We start from the raw sequence: 24,512 nt of genomic DNA, 5'->3' as shown, positions 1-24,512 counted from the left end.
AGGTGAAGTATGTTCATACAACTACCATGATTGACATGGCATCTTATCTACACGAATGATAAATTGTACATTAGTATTAGCTGATTGGGAAAAAGGGATGGGGTTTGAGTGTCAGGGAGGGGAAGGGATGGCAAAGAAGGGTGATGATAGGGAGAGGGTGAGGTGAGGAAAGGGAAGGATGGTGAAGGTTTAAAGGATGCGGACAGGAAGTAGTAGGGATACGCTATTGAAAGAAATGTCATGGGGACCTCCCATCAACCAGCCAGTTGATTGACAAGAGGCTCTTATTATATTTCGATTTAAAGCTTTCGTGACTGTAGGGATTCATATTCTTGGTTCTTTCGGTAAAGTCACGTAGAAGGGAAATAATAAAATAATAAAACAATAAAATTCTCACGACCTTTCGATTGCAACACAAGCAATCATCATCAGGTGTGAAAACCACGGGAAGAAAATTGTATTGTTTTATTTTTATTATTTTATTATTTCCCTTCTACATGCTCTTATTATAGTTTTAAATTGCATTCATACATTATTCTTTTATATACGTGACAAATTGCTCAGATCGCTCATTACGAACGTATTCTGACAGACAAGACAGACAATACTTAGGCAGGGTCCTCCGTTTCACCCGCACAACAATCTCCCTATATCGTTTGGGTCTTTCGGTAAAGTCACGTAGATAGGTTCAAAGAAAATCACGCAAAAAACTACAACGTTTCGATCGCAACACAAGCGGTCGTCATCAGGAAAAGGGGGTTAGCTTCTAAAGGCAAACTGTTTATAAAGGTTTAAAATGGACGTGGCCCAAATGTCAGCAGCATGGGTGGGGCAGCTGATGTTAATGTTAGTGATGGGCAGCGACCGCGATGGTGGTGGGTTTCCACCAATTGAAGGGCTGCCAGCTAAAAACATGTGCATGTTAATGTAAGATCGGTGAGCGGCCTCCACGGCGATCGCGCTGAGGTGGTTATGTTAATGTGCGAGATTAGTATGTTAATGTACCGAAAAACCCAAAGAATATGAATTCCTGCAGTCACGAAAGATTTAAGTCAACAATCTCTCTCTCTCCACACCCGCTGTACTATCTGCTCTATCTAGGCTACTTACACACACATATATATCATCTATCCAGTGCCGGATTAAGCTAGTGCGGGGCCTGTAGCATATGTTATTAAGGGGCCCCAAATAAAAAAAACATAAATATTTAAACACCAATTTTTTACTTGCATAGTAAAGTAATTGCATTTTTAATTGGCTATACAGTCAGATAATACGACAAATCGTTAGCCTTAAACACCCAGTTGTTCATAAAAGTTGCAGGCGGTATAGTACTATAGTAACAGAGCAAGTTTAGAATCACTGAACCGGAATTGATAGCTTGAAAGCATTTAGCGCAGGGGCCCTTGAAAGTGCGGGGCCCGTAGCATATGTAGCTCTTTTGCTCCTAGGATAATCCGGCACTGCTTCTATCCACACTTATACAGCCCTGATTGTCACGTGCGTTCTTATGCAGTGTGTGCCTTCATGTACAACAACAACAAATGCACTATTCTTAGGTTTTTTCGGTAAAGTCACGTAGGTAAAACATCAAAATTAATAAAAAATAAAATAAAATAAAAATCACGACGTTTCGGAGGCAACACAAGTCTCCGTCATCAGGTGGGACCGTCACAGCCAGATTAGCTGCATCAAGTGAGGCAATGATTCAAGATGTAATCCCTTAAAAGCAAGTTGAGGGGGGAGGAGAGGGGGGGGGGAGCTCATCAGAATGTGGTAGCCAATGAATGGAACGTATCGGGAGGGAGGGGGGTGGGGCTCAATGCCGTCTTTGAGCCCCGCCCCCCTCTTTCCCGATACGTTCCATTCATTGGCTACCACATTCTGATGAGCTCCCCCCCCCCCAACTTGCTTTTAAGGGATTACATCTTGAATCATTGCCTCACTTGATGCAGCTAATCTGGCTGTGACGGTCCCACCTGATGACGGAGACTTGTGTTGCCTCCGAAACGTCGTGATTTTTTATTTTATTTTAATTAATTTTGATGTTTTACCTACGTGACTTTACCGATAAAACCTAAGAATATGAATCCTTGCAGTCACGAAAGCTTCAAATCTAGAACAAATGCACTCTGTTACACGTATACATTGGGGTTCTGTTTAAAGGTGGAAAACTCCACCTGGGATCATCTCGCACCTCAGACTTCGTCACCAATTTAAAGGCGCTCTGCGTGCAAGGGCCTGGAGGTTGTGCATCACTCGCAGCCGCCCATGGTTTATGAATGTCATTGCAAGCACCAATTATTGTCAGAATCCTCACCGTCTGCTTCTCCAATGCATTTGCCAAAACCACTCACTGGGTTTTTTAATGAGAAAAAAAGTTAAAATTACGTGCTGTTATGGTTCTGCACATTGGACTTGCAATGTAGAGGTAGCTCGATCGATTCTATCTCCTATGATGACAGCTGAAATAATGTTGCAGGTTTATTAAATCCCCCTCCCTCTATCTACCCAGCAGTCAATGAGAACACCAATTCTACAGGAATGTATCAATATTTATCATAACATCAAATATATTCTATATAAAGTGTAATCATTGCCCCCAATATACTGAAATGTTCCTTTGGCAGTAACCAGACAAATATATTTACTAAATTAGTTGATATTCATAACTTTGCCACTGGTTACAGAAAATTGTTGATAGCTTCGGCAGGTCTTCATTCAACAATGGCTTGATTATGGCCGATGATGATGATGACAGCGGTATGTAAAAAATCTATTGAATTACGGTTTTTTTTTCTCGATATGCCTCGGGGCTCTAACGTTGATGTACGTTGTGTTTCTCTCTCATGATGTTTGCCCGCTCATAGTATTACTTCACAGTGCACTTCGGGCACGATGGGCAGAGGGCTCTGGAGCGGTATGAAAAAATCTACTGAATGACGGGTTTTTTTCTCTCGATATGCCTCGGGGCTCTAACGTTGATGTACGTTGTATTTCTCTCTCATGATGTTTGCCCGCTCGCAGTATTACTTCACAGTGCACTTCGGGCACGATGGGCAGAGGGCTCTGGAGCTGTCTACAGAGGACGAAGCAGACTGTGAAGCTTGGGTCTCTGCCATCTCTCAGTGCAAGTGAGTGCTCAAGCCACGCGAGCTTCTGGGGTGTGCAAAGTAGAGCAGCCTTATTGTATTCCAGAAGAATGTGTCCATCCATTGCCGAGTCCTCACACACACACATTCAGTAATCACAAGAGAAGAATATGTTTTTTGTTTAGAGCTTATGTTTATATATATGTAAAGGTGCAGCCCTGCAATTTCTTGCTCAAACCACTGATGGTTGGGTGCTTCTAAATTGCCACACGCAAAAAACAATAACAATGAAGATTTAGTTAACTGGATTTCATATTGTCCGAGCAGCGTGTGTGTTATAAATTCGACAGGTCACTTTTACAACGAAATTAATTCTTCCTCGTTGAGCCTCGATCTGAATTGATTTTGCTGTCGTTTTTGATTTTGAAGTGAAACAACTCAGGCAACAAATGATTTGCTGCTCAGAAGGGCAAGGTGTTAAATGTTTACTGTATTTATATGATGCCTTTGGCATTTGTTAGAATTATGAAATGACTAAAATTCGAAACATAACATTTCTGGCAAAATATTCAGGAGAAAGAATGATTGGTGTCTGGGGGCTCTTCCTGCATGGAAACTTAGAGCTGTCTGTGCCCTGCCCCCGCGAGGCATCAGTATGACATGTGGTTTGTGAGCAAGTGGATTAGACTTGAATTGTATTTAATTTTAAAGTAAGTAGCGAGATAAGCCAAGGATTTCAATGCGCTCCTTGACACGTCATGCCTCTCCACTTTCCACGAGAACAAATTCTGTGATGTAGATTAATTTCAGTATGACTGTTTGCATTCACACCGAGGGACCGGGCCATGAAAAGGTAAAATTACATTTTACAATATTACACTCACTACATTCATCATAAAACATTTTCAACAAGCCATCTGTTATGTAACCACACCAGAGACGATGGCACAGAAACTATACTATCCAAAACAATAGCACAGTATTAAACGTTAGACTTCACTCGGCACATTGCTTTAGTGTGCATTGAATTTGGTAGTTTGTTGAGTAAAATAGCTTAAGCTTTCATGTAGAACTGAAAATGCAAGCCCCATGCGGCACGAATCTATCACCGCGCTGTACCTCCATGTGGCATGTTGACTACTCGGATTAATTTCACATGCGAGCACATAATGATGAAGAGGTCGTGGATAGACATTATCTCACCAGGGGATGAAGCTGTAAAATTTCGCTTTGTGATTTCTGACCTGTAATATACGAAGGACAATTTTTGCCAATTGTGGATTCTCTCTCTTCGTCTTCTATCTTCTGTTTTTAGAACCATATGAAGGCGTATTCATAACTTGTGTAAATATTTGTCAATTTGTTGAATAAAATAGTTTAACATTTATAACATTGTTTAATGTCAATGAAGGTTGTTAAAAATGTGTATTTGTTAGCTGGTCGGATTGCTCGGGGTCAAAGCACTGAGCTGAACTCCTGGGGATGGATCTGGGTTCAGTCGCCGGTGGCTTCAACTGGAATTTCAACTGTACCAAGTTCACAGTCTCTGCCCTGCCACAAATGGCTACACCAAACAAAGTGCATCATATTGTATTTGCTTTGCACTTTATTTGGCTCATTACAGTTTTGACTGACGTGATATGAGCAGGTCACACAAGAGGTTATAGCCCCACCCCCCCCCCCGTGTGCGTGTAAAGGAGCCGACTGAAGGGACTTGAAAAGACGCAGGTCTCTGATATAATCTTTCGTGGATGTTCTCCGACACAGGATGGTGCAATACTAGCTGCCACATGTTCAATTGGAGTTTGTCTTCATCTCATGCCACGAAACCGATAGGAGATACGAAATATAGCTGGTGGAGAAATGTGCCTTGATGGGGGGTGGGGAAGAAGTCTGGCTGCTAATAGAGGTCTGGAATAGTGATTTCTATATATTTACTTTAGTGCTGTGTAATTCAGAGTGACTTGATTAGCGGTATGAGATGTCCCTACCCACCCACGTTACTGGTTAAATGCGTTCAACCGTCTCCATATGTGTAGTATTGATCTCAAGACCAATGATTGCTAACCTCCTTGTTGAGTCAACGGTCAGTGCCGCAAATAATTGGAGCATGCATCGTTTGCTGTGTGGACGGGTGTAGAGTATCATTTAAGGCCATTAAATGTACGAGACGCGTCTGTGATGAGGACTTCTTGAGAAGGAATACATTGCACAGGCAATCCTTGCAATAGCTCCTGCGTGCATATGTTCCCCCTCTGTGCAGTGCAACAGCTCACGCCTTCAAGTGTTCAGGGAGCTCACACAAGAATAGTGGGAGTAAAGTGCCATATTGTATTATAATCCTTTTGATGATTTACATAAGTATTCAATGGGGTGGTTGGGCCTATCCTAGAAGCAAGGCAAGCACAATAGGTTATAGGTGCTACTCACTATGTGAGGTTCTTGTTAAAACACAGAAATTATTATTGATCTGCTCAATGAGCTGTGTTTCCCAACGGGGTGCCGGCTTTCATAAAATATCGTCATTTAACATTAAATGTACGAATACACACTCACCTTTCCATGTGTCCGTCGCAATTGTCATTGGCTATTATAAGCAGACACCACACATTAAAGAAGAACAATTGCGATAAACTTTAAAATTATTTGAAGGCCAGACTTTTCCCTGTGTTTTACAAAAAAACGGTAAGAGAAAGTAAAACTAAATTCACCAGCATATGAAGGCTTTAAAAAAATGCAGCGATATTGGTCAAAATTCAGTTTAACACGTAGGCTTTTGCGACCAGTATTATTCATAATGAAGGTTTTTGGGTTAGATCGCATTATTTATAAATGTGTCGCAACCCTCCACCACCCGACATGGCTAATCAGTAAAAAATGTGTCACGTTGACAAAAGACAAATAGTTCACTACTTTAGCCCACCGGTGTGTTGAAGAGTGAATCCACAACATTTACAATTTGAGTAGTACGACGTTTCGCTGGATATTACATCCAGCATCTTCAGGCGATTTGCCAGAATTGTGAAGCCACCCACCTGCTTCCGGTCTTAAATAGTGCAGGATGACGTCATAATTTTTGAACCCCACCAGGTTTCGAGATCAAAGGCGGAGGTGGGGGTGTATGCAATTAATTATGTAATACATCAGTAATCAGCCATTTAGCACGTGACTCACCTGTAAGGAATTGCAATATGTGTTGTGTATACCTACTATAATCACCCAGGAATGTCCTTAATGCGCGTGACGTCACTCCACATTGACCAGTCCCCCTCATTAATATTCATGAGCAGGTGACGTTACTCAATTTGGAGTACTCCCTCTCACTAATAATCATGCGCAAGTGACGTCACTCCACATCGAACAGCCCCCTCATTAATTATCATGAGCAGGTGACGTCCTCCAAATGGACACCCCCCCCCCCCCCATTATTATTACCTACTATAATGAGCTAAGAATGTCTGTGTGCAACGCTCGTGACGTCACTCCATATCGAACAGCCCCCCTCATTAATAATCATGAACAGGTTACGTCCTCCACATGGAACCCCCTCCATTAATATTAATTATCGGGTGACGTCACTCCACATGGGGGGCGAGGCGCCTCCTCCCCCTTCCTCGACGTCAACTTACAGCCCTCACTACAAAGGCAGAACCCTGACGTCACGCGATCTCAGTAACGCTATTGAGACATCAAAGTAAAAAGGACGTCATGATGAACAAGGGATTATAATGAAATAGGTCTGTGTCACCGCGCCCTTACAAATTGCACACGAATTGATGCAATGAATATCACGCCGCGGTCTGCTTTTCGCTTGCAAGTTTCAGATTTACTGCAATACACCCGTCTTTGGACGGGGAAAATGCACGTTACTTAATCATATACTTCCAGTCTGCGCTGAGTCTGTAACTATCACAGCCGTTGAAATTGTTTGAATTCTTCTCAATTTCGATTGATTCTCTAACTAGTCTTGGCCAGTAATAATTAGTTCTGCATAACACTTCAACGTTATAAAAAATAAATTGAATGTACTTGTTGGCAAGCATACTCTGCCACTGCTGACAGCTGTGTTTGGGAGAATGTAGTGTTCCCATGGTGTTATTTTAGTCTTACGCCAATGTTACCTCACGTCTGTCCAATATAACACTTACCGCATAAGCAATTGATCCGATATACACCTTCTGTTGATAACTTCTGTAATTCATATTTAGTACAAGACACTCGTTTTTGAATTGTGTGGACCGTACCAAATCTCACTTTAATGTTTTGCTTTTGCAAAACACGGGCTAATTTGTCAGTAACAACCAAGATATATGGTATTTTAATTGTTTTGATAATTATTTGATCGCTTACAGCAGTAATGTTGGTCGGTCTTGGTTTGGCATTCAATGCTCTGTTAATTTGAGCATTATTGTAGCCATTCCTTAGACTTTCACTATCTGACACTGTCTTTGCCCGACGGATGAGCTTCTTGATGAGAGATGATTTCTGTGCTGAGTGATGATGCGAATCTGCATTCAGATAGGCATCTGTGTGCGTTCCATTTCGGTAGACGCTGCGTGTTATTTTGCCATTTTGACCGCGTCCTAGCAAAATATCCGAGAAGGTGAGTGTGTTGTTCACCTCCATTTCCATGGTGAACTGAATGGCTGGGTTTTTGTGCATATAAGGAAAGAGATGAAATATGTTAAAGAAACACGAAAGCTGAATGGCTACAATAATGCTCAAATTAACAGATCATTGAATGCAAAACCAAGACCGAACAATAATACTGTTGAAAGTGATCAGATAATTATCAGAACAATTATACCATATATATCGGGAGTTACTGACAAATTAGCCCGTGTTCTGCAAAAGCAAAAGATTAAAGTGAGATTTGGTACGGTACACAAAATAAAACAAACTAGTGTCTTGTACTGAAGATGAATAACTAAAGTAATCAACAGAAGGTGTATATCGGATCAATTGCTTATGCGATAAGTGTTATATTGGACAGACGGGATGTAACATTAGCGTAAGACTAAAAGAACACCAAGGGAGCATGATATTCTTCCAAACACAGCTGTCAGCAGTGGCAGAGTATGCTTGCCAACAAGGACATTCAATTGATTTTGATAACGTTTAAGTGTTATGCAGAACTAAATATTACTGGCCAAGACTAGTTAGAAAATCAATCAAAATTGAGAAGAATTCAAATAATTTCAACGGCTGTGATAGCTACAGACTCAGCGCATACTGGAAGCGTATTATTAAGTAATACACAACACATATTGCAATTCCTTACAGGTGAGTCACATGCTAAGTGGCTGATTACTGATCTATTACATAATTGCATACACCCCGAACTCCACCTCTGATCTCGAAACCTGGTGGGGTTCAACAATGATGATGTCATCCTGAACTATTTAAGATCGGCAGCATTTGGATGGCTTCACTATTCAGGGAAATCGCCAGAAGATGCTGGATGTAATTTCCAGCGAAACGTGCTACTACTCAAATTGTAAATGTTGTGGATTCACTCTTCAACACACCGGTGGGCTAAAGTAGTGAACTATTTGTCTTTTGTCAACGTGGCACATTTTTTACTGATTGGCCGTGTCGGGTGATGGAGGGTTGCAACACATTTATAAATAACGCGATCTAACCCAAAAACCTTTATTATGAATTGGTGAAAATTATCTGTATTAACATTATTCCACAAATACAGTACTCTGGACTGTATTCAAATAGTTTGTTACCATCTGACCAGTGAATAGAGAACTTGCTGTAGGGTAGGTGCAGAATGAAAGCTTTTAGTGTTCTGTACAGCCTTGACCAAACAATTGATTTGTACACTAATGGAAGGTCAATGGTTGCAGATCTTTAAAACAAATGAATGCACACTGGCCTGCCAGTTCCATTATATAAGTCCACATCCACAAATGGAAAAATGAACGTTGAAAGCATTTTTTTCCTTTTTCCAGTGGAAATTCATTCAATTGCGTGAGATTTGAGTGAATAAATTGACATGAAGTGTGTGTATAAATGTTAATTATATATTTGCCAATTTGTGTCGAAATGTCCCAGTTCAGTGCCGTGAGTGTATCAAACATGTGCCACATTTTATCAAACATCTAATTACAGAAATATTACCGATTTTCATTTTCAAATACACGTCCTTTGTAGCCTGCACATGCAGTCTAAATGAGGCTTGTCATGGACATCTCATGCAATTTTTCTACATTTTTGGAAACAAAATTATCATATGTCTGCGTGTGACTGAAAATGCTTGGTACTAAACATTATATAATAAATTGCTGTCCAAATGTGGCCACGCATAAACATTGAAAAATCAATGTATGTGATGTTATAAATTGTAATAGTTTACACTTACTAACAAAATACATGTCTATATTTGTTCTTTAGGCTTTTGACAGGAATGTCTTTATAAAAAACATTTTGTTCAATGTCTCCAAATTGGATGCAGATTGCAGGGTATTTGTAAGTATTCATTGTCCCTTAACATACATTTCAATGACCTCCTGTGTGCAATTACTAGACATTTAAAAGCCCCGAACAATTGCAGTAGATAATGTGTTCATCATGAAGTGAACTCCAAAATATCGCAATAACAATTGCAAAAAATGTATAAAGGAAATTGACTTCTCCTGGCATTTCGATTTTGATTGAATAGCGAAACAACAAGGAATTTAAATATATTATAAAATATCAAATTCGATTGCATCTGGCTTAACCACGTAAATTGCTTTTCATTTAATGAAAAATATATATAATGTATAACAATACTTTACCTGATTAATCCCTTGAGATGAGACATCTTGTTTGCAAAGGTGTCCAAGGGAATTGTTTTCTGGTAATGCACCACAATCACAGCTTTGGACATGTTTTTTTCTATACATGCACGTGGGGATCAGTTCTGCCATGCGATGACATCAATAGCAATTCTAGATTTGAAGCTTTCGTGACTGCAAGGATTCATATTCTTAGGTTTTTTCGGTAAAGTCACGTAGGTAAAACATTAAAATTAATAAAAGTAAAATAAAATAAAAATCACGACGTTTCGGAGGCAACCCTCTTAAGCCTCACCTTACCATATGATTAAAAAGTGTGCCGTACTTGGCCCTTCCCCCCTCTCCAACCATTATATATACGGAGTGGTAGCTCTTGCAACCTCTCATTTACTTGATACAGCTGTCGTGGCTGTGACGGTTCCACCTGAAGACGGAAGCTTGTGTTGCCTCCGAAACGTCGTGATTTTTATTTTATTTTACTTTTATTAATTGTAATGTTTTACCTACGTGACTTTACCGAAAAAACCTAAGAATATCAATATCAATGTCACTCACGGTAGAAATGGACAAAATTGCACCACTCTCTCTATGATCCCAGTTTGTGACACACTCCACTTATCTTCTTGGTTCTTTCGGTAAAGTCACGTAGAATGGAAATAATAAAATAATAAAAATAAAACATAATAAAATAATTCTCACGACGTTTCGGCCACAACGGGAGGATTGTTTGTTCAGACTCTGTCTTCTCGACAGACCTGTTCTTCACCTGAGGACGGCTGCTTGCGTTGTGACCGAAACGTCGTGAGAATGATTTTATTATGTTTTATTTGTATTATTTTATTATTTCCATTCAACGTGACTTTACCGATAGAACCAAGAAGATGAATCCCTGCAGTCACAAAAGCTTTAAATCGAACCACTCCACTTATTATTGTTAAATGCCGTGGCTCACAGGCAGTGTGTGGCCAAATTATCGTAATTTTATTGTCATTGCCTTTAAATTACTCCTAAGCTCTAATCCATTGTCGTTTGTTGTGCCACTTCTCCTTTGTGCATTTCGAGGGGATGCAATGCCGAGGCATGACGTTTCTTTCTCCGCAGACCCATGACCCCTGAGACAATGTTATACGAGCCTCAATTCGGTAAAATAAGAACACGAGCCTTTCGGGAGGATATAGCACGTGCTTATTCGTGGATATGAAATGACACTTGATAAGAGACACTCAGGGCTTGAATGGCGGTGCACGAGATAGCACACTGCACAATGAACCTGGCGACCTGAGTTCAATTCCAGAATTCCAGTAATGATTGACATCAGTGACAAGTGCTATCTTACCTGGTCCTGTCACGTTCCTCTTCCTCCTTCACCAACCAATACTGAGCAGCATGGTGAGGCATAAACACACAATCCTCCTGACCAAAATTCATATGGAGGCATTTAGACAGCAGTGCATTGATAAAAGGCCATTCCATTCGTATTTGTATAAAGACATCTTGGCTTTTTGAGTCACGTTTTCACGAGAAATGCTCATATAGATGGTGTTCTGAAGATAACCCTTTCATAATATCGTTGAATTCAAAAGGTGTTTAATTTAGGAGATAATGAGTTTTTTATAAAAGTATTGTTTTTTTGTGTTGAAGAGGGTCCTATAGTTAATATGGATTGCAGTTGTCAATAACATCTGGTGATCCAGCAGCATTTGTTCAACAAGCCTGACTACTGATGAGACCCAAAAGGTCAAAACTGCTCCAGAATTTTCAGCGTAAACAAATGCTTGACAATATTGGGCTGCAAAGCCAATAGCATGATGCATTTAAAACATATTGTTGTTCATATGTGGAGGCACAGAATGGAGATTTGCTTATGTATGCTATATACAATGCAGCTAATTAAGTAAAATGTTTTTACTTGCACTTATGACACATTTCCAAAAATTCTAACATGTTGAACAAAACATTTTATATATGTTTTATGTGTAACTTCTGTAACCAACATCACTAACCTATACCAACCATAGTATTATGTCATTTGTGCATAAAGGGATACTTCACATTAATCTTACTCTTAAGCTACATTAATATTGCTTTGAATCTCATTCTCAATGTTTTATTCTGCCTTGAATATAAAGAAATAACATTTGTGGATTTTTTTTAAACTAACACTTTATAGGTTTTCACAACAGTAAAGGAGATTGGAGCAGTTGACAGGTTCCTCAATGAATGTTGTGTGTATATATAACAAATCTCAATGTAATGGGGGGATTAAAATCTCGGAGGTAATACATTGTAATTTCACAGCACTTCAGGAAATCCCAAGGCTCGTGTATGGGCGTGAAAAACGCCATTCTGGGCAAGAGATGGATTTAGCGTTAGGCATGGGGCCCAGCACCAGCAGGCTTGATGGCTCTGCCATTGAATGACACATGATAGCTGTGAAATGTATGTAAGTATCACATATTTCTGATGTGGGGTACAAGAAATCTGCACATTGACATGTCCACCCAACTGATGGATGATGGGAATAATAATCGTCGTCATCATGAACGTATCATTTTTTTAATACATACCCAGTATTGTGAAGCACACAAAGGCAGACGGTGAGACGTGGCTGAATAAAGTTGCTTAAAAATTCAAACATAGCCTTCGCGACCAATATCATCCATAATACAGGTTTTTTTTGGGTTAGATCGCGTAAATATATAAATGTGTCGTTAAACCCACCACCACCCGATACAGCTAATTAGTAAAGTTTGTCACGTAAACAGAAAGTGATAATTCGCTACTCGTACAGCATACCAGTGTGTCGAAGAGTAAATCCACAACATTTACAATCTGAATACGACGTTTTACCAATAATTACAACTAGCTTCATCAAGTTGCAAGTACTGGTGAAACGTCATACTCAGATTGTAAATGTTGTGGCTTTGCTCTCCAACACACCGGTGTACTTACTGTACTAGTAACGAATTGGCATGTTCTGGTTACGTGACAAACCTTACTAGTTGGCTGTGTCGGGTGGTGGCGGGTTTGACAACACATTTATATATTTACGCAATCTAACCCAAAAAACCTGTATTTATGACCTTCAGTTATATACAATTATCTATTATCACATGCTCATGGGAAAGGTGTGTCGTTATTGTTTTGTATTTCAGGACTGCTTGGTGTACGTGCCCTTTAGGCGTATGTACAAAATCTTGTACCTCTCCTATGACTGTGTTGTGGGACTTCATCAAAGCAGATAGATTTTTAATGATGTTTACAAATTGATTATTTTAATGTTTGAAATCAAATATGGTTACTAATTTATTAACGTTTCTCAAGAATATCTGATTTGGAATCCCCAGGGGAAAAACCCGAACATATTTTTACTGTTAAAGATGTTTTATTAAAGATGAAGTTTAATATACAGCACATACTCTTTGGTTCTTTCAGTAAAGTCAAGTATGTATAAAAATAAAAATTAATAAATCACCACGTTTCGGGTGCAACACAAGCGTCCGTCATCATGTGCTTGTGTTGCACCCAAAACGTCGTGATTTATTTTACTTAATTTTTCTACCTACGTGACTTTACCGAAAGAACCAAAGAGTATGGATTCCTGCAGTCACGAAAGCTTCAAATCAAGATACAGCACATAGAACAATTCTGGAGGAAACCTTACAATTTTTTCTATACTAGTTGAGAACCTGCTGTTATGCACCAGAAAATAAAAGACAACTATAGTTTTACTCTTTTATCAACGTTGTACTCGGAACACTAAAAGTAATATACTTTGTAACATAATAAAATGCCGAGGTAATTTCTCGTGAGGTTTTAAAAAAAATTCTAAGATTTAAAGAATATTCTGATAAAATAATGAGATTAAAAGCAGCACAAATTGAAAATTTGGAGCAATTTTAAGTGAACTGTGCCAGTCTTCTGTACTCATTACTCCCACCTTTTCGGTTTCCCGAACTGTTAAATGTCTTCCAAACTTCTTCTTCCGTTTCAATTAATATCAATGTTTATTTGTTTCATGGAAAATCCCATTTATCCAATAATTTTTTTCTATCTAGTTTCGGTGACAACAGCCAGTAGCAACTAAAAATATAATTATGTATAGATGTATATTGACCATGCTAATTGGAGGTACTGTATTGTTGGGGTAATGAGGAGCCCAGCCAGCAGCCAGCCAGGAAACCTGAGGCATCGATTATTTTTAATCGTAGTTTGATACATTATATGCCTGTAAATGGGGGCATAATTATTGTGGGTAGTGGTGTGTTATGAGTCTGGTGAACTGAGTTAAATTCCTAGCCAAGGCTACTGTCAGTAGCGAGTGAAACCAGAACTGGTCCTGAGCCCCCACCCCAAAACCTTCACCGACCCACACTGACCAGCGGGGTGAAGTATGGTCAACACAGTGTGGGGAATGCCTTCCTCTGGGGTGTATTTTATTAATATGACAGTTCAAATGTGTCAATAAATGGTGTTATGTTAATGCATTCCATTTTTATGGATTCTTTGCATTTGGAATGCTGCTTTTTAAATATTTGTTTTAAGCCACAAGACGGAAATAACTGCAACTCGAATGAAAAAGAATATTTCCTGCTTTTCCAACATATGGAGAATCATGATCATTTGAATGAGAGCATTCTCTTTCAGAAAATCACGTGATAAAAAAGTGAAGTCATTCAAAAAAATGTCAATCAATAGCCATACATGGACTTATCTGTTCTTTCCACGTCGCAATTATACACTGAATTACAAAATGCCTTACTTATGGCTCTCCGATCTGTTTTTTGGGTTGATGTTTCACATGATGTTCAACGTTTCCCTCCAAGTGCTGGGAGCTTCTTAACGCAAAACGTCAGACAGCATGACCAACAACATACGGTACGCGAAAGCGTACGTGTTAAACAAACATACGGTACGACTGGAAAACCCATGGGAGCGCTATACAGCACAGCTGTGAAGACAATACCTTACCGTATTTAAAGAGAGTCATGAAACAGGATTTAAATTTAATCGGCATATTTTTGCTAGGCTTGTACGCACTAATATTGAAGTTCAATCATGTCTTCATAATTCTCATTTCTTCTTGCGGGGGCCACCGCTCATAAAACAGATTCATCCAGCCTCGTGCAAGGGTACATTTCCATTTTTGCACCTATAATGAAGTCGAATGCTGTGAAAAAAATGGTAATGTGTCCGTGTAATATCTGATGTTCAAAACATTTAACCATCCCTGTACTTTAGCAAATAGCCCGGAAACATAGACATTGACAAAAACATTGGGACAAAAAAGCTAAAAAGTCTGCAAAGAAGCATGGGGAGGTGTATACTTGAAATTTTACTGAGATACAGAGAGCGAGAGAAACAGATGGATCAGAGAAAACCCGAAAATTAGAGACGTCAGAATCTTCATCAGAATCTATATTTTATGCTGGAGGAATCCGATGGGCTATGAAGCTCTATTTTTTTCACAGATGTTCACTAATGATCACTTTATAAAAGTAAGTGGGCCTTGGGGAGCACGAGTCCCCTCGAAGAGATGACGAACAGGTGTCGAGGAGAGTGGCAGGGCACGGCCGAAAGGAATTCCACTGCGAAGATGGAGTGATGAGATCAGCTCGCGCGCGAGAGCCACATGGATCTCTGTTTCACGGGACCGCAAGGGAGGATGACGACTTTGAGAAGGCTTCATGCAGCAGTAGAAAGATCGTGGCTGATGATGAAGATATATACTAATTTATTATCCTCGAATAAACTGGTCTAAACCTACAGATTGTTTAAAAAATGTATATATATTATTACTGGATACGCATCGTTAATTTTAACAGCCAAAATGGCCCCTGCTAGTGCACAGAATGGCCTTTGCAATGAAGAGCGGTGGTTTTGTAGTTAGGCTTCAACACCTTGCATTCAGAACACAATTTGAGGATTTGAGGTCCGTCTGTTTGCATGCGCATTTGATGACACGTATATGTGGCAGGCGAGACTAAATGGGAATGCAGCCATGTTCACCACCATCTGTTTACAGTATTCCCAGCTAAAGCCATACATCTCGCGCTTTGTGGTCATGGAAACGAATTTTGCTCTTCACCTATGATTTATTCTGCTCCTCTGTAAGATGTTAAATTGTTGGGTCATCTTCGAAATTATGGATATTTTTAAAGGGAATTAGTGGGCTTCACTTTTTACAACATAATTCGTGATATTTTTTCATATGCATATTCTTGGGTCTTTCGGTAAAGTCACGTAGATAGAAAACAAAAACAAATATATAATACAATTTTAATTAAAAGTTCAAATAATAAAAAATGTAAATAAGACATTGAAAATAAAAGCAAAAACATAATAAAAATAAAAATAGTGAAATAAATTTAAAAATAAAACTTGTATGAGAACTCAAAAAATTTTATTTTTAAAAAACATCAATTATTTTTATTCTTTCACGTCGATAGGTTCAAAGAAAATAACAAAAAGAATAACAACAAAAAACTACGACATTTCGATCACAACACAAGCGATCGTCATCCTGATGACTATGAACTCCTGCAGTCATGAAAGCTTTAAGTCAAAACATCAATTCTTAACTTTGACCCCCTTTGTTAACGTTCGATAAAACCACACAGCATACCAAACACAAGTCCTGTAAAACAAAATTCTGTAGTCATAGCCAACAGTGTTTTGCACGAGTCTCCAGTCAAGACAACAATAGCCCCACGTCATTTAAATATACAATTCATACTTTAAATATACAATTCGTACTTTATGTTTTTTTTCTAAAAAGGAAATCGCAGGATAATACAATGGAGCCATGGGCCCCTGAGTCACATTTTTAAACTGGGGTTATTTTTGTTTACACGAGGTATACGATAAAGAAGTTGTAATTTTCAAATACAATTCAAAAGAAACAAGCGCTTGTTATTTAAATGTATTTCATAGAAAATATTTTTTTTTCACTTCAGATGTAATTATACACAACATCGAAAGACAATGTGCATTCATAAATAACATATGCTTTAGTTTTGTTGGAATGCAAGTATTGTGGTTATAATGTTGTACATTATATCTAGACACTGGTAATGCCACACTCCTCTTAGACTTGTATTAAAGTTCAGGGGCTTTGAAATCTTCTGTATTTTTTTAGGATGGAGTTGGGTAAAACCGGTTGGGGAAACTCCCAGTGCCATATGGGAATCAGGGACAGTGGCAATGAAGATGGATTTTCAGCTGCGAGAGTGGTGGTTGTGATTCCTGCAGTTTGCTAAATGGACTTGATGGATTACCCTTACGTTCACACGTGTAATTAGCGACTTCCGTTGACGCGTCGTGTAGAGGGCTTCTTCTAATTTATTCTCACACTGGGCACAACACAGGCCGATACATAGAGATATGTCTCCTCTCACTGGGCACAACACTGGGTAGTATATATATATCCGTCTCTACTTTAGCTAAGCACAACCGACCTCTCTACATAGTCCCATCGCCTTCATCCAACCACACAGCTGACTGACTGGTGTGACGATGACGGCGATGGGAGCCGTGCAGAGGATCTTGCATGCGGCCAGATGACGGAGAGAGATTACGCGGAGCAGTGACGCAGCTAGGACCCGGGACCCTGCAACAACCCTGAACCTTCGGTTCCATCCCCTTTATATACCTCTCGGCGTGGCCCGGCCCCGCCTCTGGCCACACCCCCTTCCAGAACCTTCAAGCAGGTTCCTGGAGCTTCCCGACTAACTCCACCTTTTACCTTTAACCCAGATATGCCCCCCCCCCCCTTCTGATTAGTTGTTACATAACCTTGCCCATACCCGTGATTACCCTTCCAGCCCGCCAGGTGACACCCTGCCATTACACATGTTATGTGGTGAAATAGACGTTGCATAAGAACAGCTGTTGGCTCAGGTGTTTTCCTGTACTCTTATTCACATATGCCTTTTTCAATATTCGTCGGTGAGATTTAAATTTCTTGCTTGGTTGAAATGGAAGCTTTACGTTCATTTGTTGGTAGCGAAGTAGTGCCGTCGTGGTCTATGCCATCAGAGGCACAATACAAATGTAGAGAAGTGGTGGCGTAGAGGTTAGTGATCTACGCAATGAACCCATTGACCTGCGTTTGGTTACCATCATCCATGGCGAATCATGTCTGAACCAGTTTTGGGCTCACTGATCTATATTGGTGAAGTATGGTCAAACAACCCCCACGAGAGACACTGTGTGGAAAGGCCATTATCCAGCAGCGGATTATATGCATGCATGTATGTATGTATGTTGAATTTCTTTCATACCGTACGTAGATAACTGTGCTAATTGGTGGTACGAGTTGACAAAGGGCTGTAAATAATATTTTTCTGATACAAAAATTATAAACGTATAGTGAATGATATTTAATACGGTGATGTTACTGAATTGCCCCAATAAGCTGTCAGTTTTTTTGTCCTATTACTATCGATGTTACACCTCCGATTGGCACGGTTGGCTACGTACGGTGTGAAAGAAGTTCAACATGTTCATGTATTCATCATCTTTACAAGCAGGTGGTGGAAAACATAACTTTTTCATTTTAGATTTAATAGTTGATTTCAATATTGTGTTGGTAAAAAGTGAGTAAAATCCCGAACAATGTGTCTTAATCATATTTCAATTACATAAGTTCCATTAATAGCATATTGCTTCCTAGGGCATTGATTTTTTGTTAAGTGGTGGCAGATTTCTACAGCTCAATTTTATAGCTGACCCAGACCAACTTTGAGTCGCATTAAACTTGAGAGATGATTTGTATCATCAAGGGATATGTATTAAAGGCGAATCAAAGACAAACCTGCAATCTCACATGTCTCTCACATTATCTTCCCATCTGCACTGTAGTCTGCACCGAATGCTTTTGTACATATACAAATGTGCCCTTAGGGACTCTGCCAGCTGACATCTTGGAAACATGAGAAGCTCAGCACTGCTGCTCTGTCTGTATTATTGCACTAAGTGGTGTCTGCTGTGATATATTATAGAGCTCATCGTTTGATGTGTTGTTCTGTCATTTGACTATGAGGCTCCAATGAATACAAAGCCCATGAAATCTTGTAGACTGAGTAATGTTCATGTTTTGCCTATTCGAATTGTGTTACTTCCCACTTCATCATCAAACATTCACACGACCTCTCAATTAATGTACCCTTAGTCTGTTATACTGATTTAGCTTTTATTTATTTACTACAAAAGGCAACTTAAAAGTTATTTGTGGCAAACCATCATAAACATTACACGCTCTTGCATGCATTTGTGCATGACTTTAATCACGTGCATTTGAAGATTGGTAATATTTTTTGGTTATTATGTAAATTGCTATTGTATAAATTGTAGGTTTATTCCTCAAAGTGTCAATTAAATGTTACAGCCAATTAGCCGTGGCAGTTAGTTTTGGTGGATTTTGTTTGCATGATCGTTGCAGGGCTTCCAGGTTGCCACTCGGTATTTATACGGTGAATACGTTATACTGACCTATTTATATCGATTGTTTTGTTTATTTTTGGCTTCAGCCCATAACAAACATGAAATTTCGATTTGAAGCTTTCGTGACTGCAGGAATCCATACTCTTTGGTTCTTTCGGTAAAATCACGCAGGTATAAAATAATATGAATCACGACGTTTCGGGCGCAACACAAGCGTCCGTCATCAGGTGGGAAAGCATGGTCTGCTGCTGAGGCAGACTGTTTTAAAAGGTTTCAAATGGGTGTAGCCTAAGAGTCATAAAGAAGTGGCCGGGGCTAGTGATGTTAATGTGAGAGATTAGCATGTAACTGTAGAAGAGAAGGAAAGCGGCCTCCTAGACGAGGGCACGGAAGTGGCTATGTTAATGTGAGAGATGAGCATGATGTTAATGTGAGAAATTAGAGGGCACGGAAGTGGCTATGTTAATGTGAGAGATTAGCATGCTGTTAATGTGAGAAATTAGAGGGCACGGAAGTGGCTATGTTAATGTGAGAGATTAGCATGATGTTAATGTGAGAAATTAGAGGGCACAGAAGTGGCTATGTTAATGTGAGAGATTAGCATGCTGTTAATGTGAGAAATTAGAGGGCACGGAAGTGGCTATGTTAATGTGAGAGATGAGCATGATGTTAATGTGAGAAATTAGAGGGCACGGAAGTGGCTATGTTAATGTGAGAGATTAGCATGCTGTTAATGTGAGAAATTAGAGGGCACGGAAGTGGCTATGTTAATGTGAGAGATTAGCATGCTGTTAATGTGAGAAATTAGAGGGCACGGAAGTGGCTATGTTAATGTGAGAGATTAGCATGATGTTAATGTGAGAAATTAGAGGGCACGGAAGTGGCTATGTTAATGTGAGAGATTAGCATGCTGTTAATGTGAGAAATTAGAGGGCACGGAAGTGGCTATGTTAATGTGAGAGATTAGCATGCTGTTAATGTGAGAAATTAGAGGGCACGGAAGTGGCTATGTTAATTTGAGAGATTAGCATGCTGTTAACGTGAGAAATTAGAGGGCACGGAAGTGGCTATGTTAATGTGAGATGTTAACGTGAGAAATTAGAGGGCACGGAAGTGGCTATGTTAATGTGAGATGTTAACGTGATAAATTAGAGGGCACGGAAGTGGCTATGTTAATGTGAGATGTTAACGTGAGAAATTAGAGGGCACGGAAGTGGCTATGTTAATGTGAGATGTTAACGTGAGAAATTAGAGGGCACGGAAGTGGCTATGTTAATGTGAGATGTTAACGTGAGAAATTAGAGGGCACGGAAGTGGATATGTTAATGTGAGATGTTAACGTGAGAAATTAGAGGGCACGGAAGTGGCTATGTTAATGTGAGATGTTAACGTGAGAAATTAGAGGGCACGGAAGTGGCTATGTTAATGTGAGATGTTAACGTGAGAAATTAGAGGGCACGGAAGTGGCTATGTTAATGTGAGATGTTAACGTGAGAAATTAGAGGGCACGGAAGTGGCTATGTTAATGTGAGATGTTAACGTGAGAAATTAGAGGGCACGGAAGTGGATATGTTAATGTGAGATGTTAACATGAGAAATTAGAGGGCACGGAAGTGGATATGTTAATGTGAGATGTTAACGTGAGAAATTAGAGGGCACGGAAGTGGATATGTTAATGTGAGAGATTAGCATGATGTTAATGTGACAAATTAGCATGTAACTGTAGAAAAGGAGGAGAGAGGCCTCCTCGACGAGGGAGTGCAACCCAACGGGTGTAATCCAAAGGGCCTGTGAGAATGAGAGTGCAATCCACAGACAAGAGAGTGCAATGCAGCGGACATGTGAGCATGAGAGATCTAAGAGAGAGGCATAGAGAGAGAGAGAGAGACACAGAGTCGAAATAACAGTTGACATAGGCAGGTAGGATGGAAACATCACAGTCAGTTAAGACTTTAACTGGTTAATAACGTCCTTCCAATGATTGCTCAGTTTGTACCCATCCTCTCGGTTGAAGTTGTGTCTGTGTTTATATATCTGGATGGCTTCATGAACAAATCTCTGAAGGTAGCCGGTAGGTTTGCAGAGTACCTCCGTCTTGGAAAATATATATTTTTTAAAAACTTTCTCCTCCACAAGCAAAACATGAATCAGCCGCATATATCCCATACATGGCCATCGCGACAAATAGTCGTTGGCCTCCGTGAGACCCCCTTGGTGGAGTACATTCCTGGTGTTAGTAGGGGCCTCGTTACGGTCAACTCTGAACAGCCCCCTCTCCTTGTGTGTTCGTCGTTCTGGGCAACGCTCTTGTCCGTTAGCTACAGCGACATGATGATCGAGAGAGAGGTGCTGGCCCAGAAGTACATTCACATCATGCAGATCGTGGAGGCAGAGAAGACGGCCGCCAATCAACTCCGGCAGCAGCTGGAGGACCAGGACACGGAGATCACGCGCCTCAAGGCAGAGGTACCGCCCTGGCACATCCACTAACACCACATTCTCCGCGTGTATTCTCATAGACTCCAGTAGTAGTAAGATGTGTGTATGCATGTGTAGTGGTTAGCACGCTGCGCTACGAACCCGGCGACCCAAGTTCGATTCACGCTCACGGTCGACACCAGTGACGATTATCTGAACCGGTCCTTGGCCTCCCCTAGATCAACTCGAATAAGTGCCTGGTGTGTAAACGTCACCACTGGGGAGACAAAGGTGGCAAGACGTGGTGTTAGCCACAAACCCCCTCGTGTGCCGTGCTGGCCTTCAAAGGTGCTTGCTAACAGCACTTGCCCCAACAGTCTGTGCAGGCTATACGGGGAATATTTATCTTTGTATGTATGTTGAACTTCTTTCGGACCGTACGTCGGCAACCGTGCTAATTGGAGGTGCAGGAGGGGGCAATAACAATGCCTGTGCATACACACCGGGCCCAGATTAACGCAAGGGGCTAGGCCTCGTATTTTAAGGATCCTCTCCAATAAACACATATATGCACACTTTATCATTCTTCAAACACAATGCTGCAGTATTATGATGAAGCCTATGGTGTAAATTGATCATTAAAGCAATAGCATCACGACTGTGTGTGTACTGCTACAGTTATGCGCTGAAATCCAAATCGATTTGATCTTTTTTTTACTTTGATTTCGGTTTATGACTCGTCTAACACGTTTACAAACCAGAACTCAAATAACCAAGGCGAATAACAATGGTGGGTCTGCCATAAATGGGTTAGGGTGGTGGTCAAACATCAAAGTGAACGAATTGAATGTACAAATAATTGTGTACTTATTGACGAATGTGTTGAATTTTTATTGAATATGTAGTGACATCGCGTGATGTCACTGTGTAATGCCGGCCCTAGAGAGGCACGGCGTGCAGTGTATTCACATCGCGGACACCACGAGGATGTGGGTGCAGTACCGGCCCTAGAGGGGCTCGGTGAGTGCTGATCGATAGCGCTGGATGGCACCACGTTGGGGTGTGGGAGTGCCGGCCATGGAAATGGGGTTACTAAGGACCGTGGCATTCTGGTAGACCCCAGAGGACACGTGACCGGTTAAGTCTACATAGGGGCTCCAAGTGGGGGCTAGGGGTGGTCACGTGTCAGGGTCGAGATCCTGCTCGAGGATTCTGGAAGGTGGTCGTGGCTAAGGGCGGAGCCAGCCACACCGCCTTGTCTTTTTTCGGTAAAGTCACGTAGATACATATTCTTTGTTTCTTTCCGTAAAGTCACGTATCTCCATATCTACGTGATCTTATTGTTGATGGAGAGCTCTTGCCTATATCATTTGGAAACCCCAGAAAAATTTGTTTCACAGATCGAACTGCCGATGAGGTTCAGAAAGTCAAAACCATTGCCGAGTTTTACCTGCTTCTACAAGCATTGCCAAACATGTTCGTTGCAGAAAACTGATGGACTAAAATGTTATTTTATTTCGGCATGATAAAACACTTGCCTGCTTATCGTACTACTTTGCCACCTCACAATTATTCTTTTTTTGCGGTAGATTGTGGCGCTCAACAAAACTAAGGAGCGCATGCAGCCAAGGCAACTGGTGGGTCAGGAGGAGGAAGATCCAGACATCAAGAAGATCAAGAAGGTCAGTCCTGAGCGCTACTGGGTGCAGTTGTGTTTGGAATGTGAATCTGTTTATTTTTGCTGTAATATTTGAGCATAGAGGCCATGGGAAAGCTACAATTTGTTCCGATATAATCTCTTGGACTTTTCGGCTGGCATGGCCTACCAAAAAGGTGAGGACATCAATATTATTGCTGGGCCACCCTTGTATTCTGAGTGATGATGGTAATTTATTATTTAAAGTGCTCATTTATCGGCTGAGTAAGCTCAGGAAAGACTCAGGCCAATATCAGATGCAAGTACAGCTCTTAATTATGGGATCGAACAGCGTCATGAAACAAACAATGAGCACGAACTCATTATTCATCACCTATGGCGTGTTCAATTTGCTGCTTCTCACAATCACAGCAGCATCGCTATTACCCGAGACAGTCTAGAGTACGAGCGTTCATTGAGACAATGGAAAATGCCTCAAATGCATATCTGTACAATGCAATGCTTTTCAAAATCATCGTTTTGGACAGAAAGTGAAAAATGAATAATGTTGCACTTGTGAGTTATGACTCGCATGGTTGCAATGGCTTAATCTTGGTGAGAGAATGATTAATACAAGATAGGCAACAGAGGTCAGGTACGGCTTTCTTTTTGAACGCAGCGTCCACAGTTATACATTATTTTAGTGTGCATTCAAAGGCTGCTATTATTACATATTCTCGCAGTTGCTTCATTCGTGTCTAAAACACATGTATAAAGCAATGGCATTATCGGTCCGTTTCATCGATCCACGGTATAAAAAACAGAATATGTGAATAAGCAGCTTCTAACGGCCATTTGCGGTGACCTCACTTTGATGAATTTAAACGGTGACATCGCGAGGCATTTCATTTTTTTTTATGGAAGAATAAGCCTGAGGGGCCAATTAAAATTGTAAGTACAGCATCGTGTGGAGCAGTAATGAGACAAATGTGATTAATGACAACAATAAATTTCCTTCATCCCGCCCCCCGTCAACATGAGGAGGTGACTCGGGCATAATGGAGCTGCTCGTTTCCGCAAATGTCCCGCATGGATTTATTTCAGCCGCTGTCTAAAGAATTATTTGTTCGCAGA

The 24,512-nt window shown here is 40.4% G+C and overlaps 1 protein-coding gene across 1 annotated transcript in view; it reads left to right on the top strand.

Moving 5' to 3' along the window:
• Positions 1–24,512, top strand: part of LOC144722023 (ras-specific guanine nucleotide-releasing factor 2-like) — an 85,319-nt gene that overhangs the window by 22,182 nt on the left and 38,625 nt on the right. The window contains exons 2-4 of the mRNA XM_078600086.1: positions 3,028–3,134; positions 21,643–21,790; positions 23,332–23,424. Of these exons, the coding sequence (XP_078456212.1) occupies positions 3,028–3,134; positions 21,643–21,790; positions 23,332–23,424 (348 nt within the window). The remainder of the gene's footprint in view (positions 1–3,027; positions 3,135–21,642; positions 21,791–23,331; positions 23,425–24,512) is intronic.

The sequence above is a fragment of the Lampetra planeri genome, chromosome 13, assembly GCF_965212315.1.
Source record: "Lampetra planeri chromosome 13, kcLamPlan1.2.h2, whole genome shotgun sequence".
In the NCBI taxonomy this organism is placed as follows: Eukaryota; Metazoa; Chordata; class Hyperoartia; order Petromyzontiformes; family Petromyzontidae; genus Lampetra; species Lampetra planeri.
Note: the sequence above shows the minus strand (reverse complement) of the source record. Positions and strands in the feature narration are given on the sequence as shown.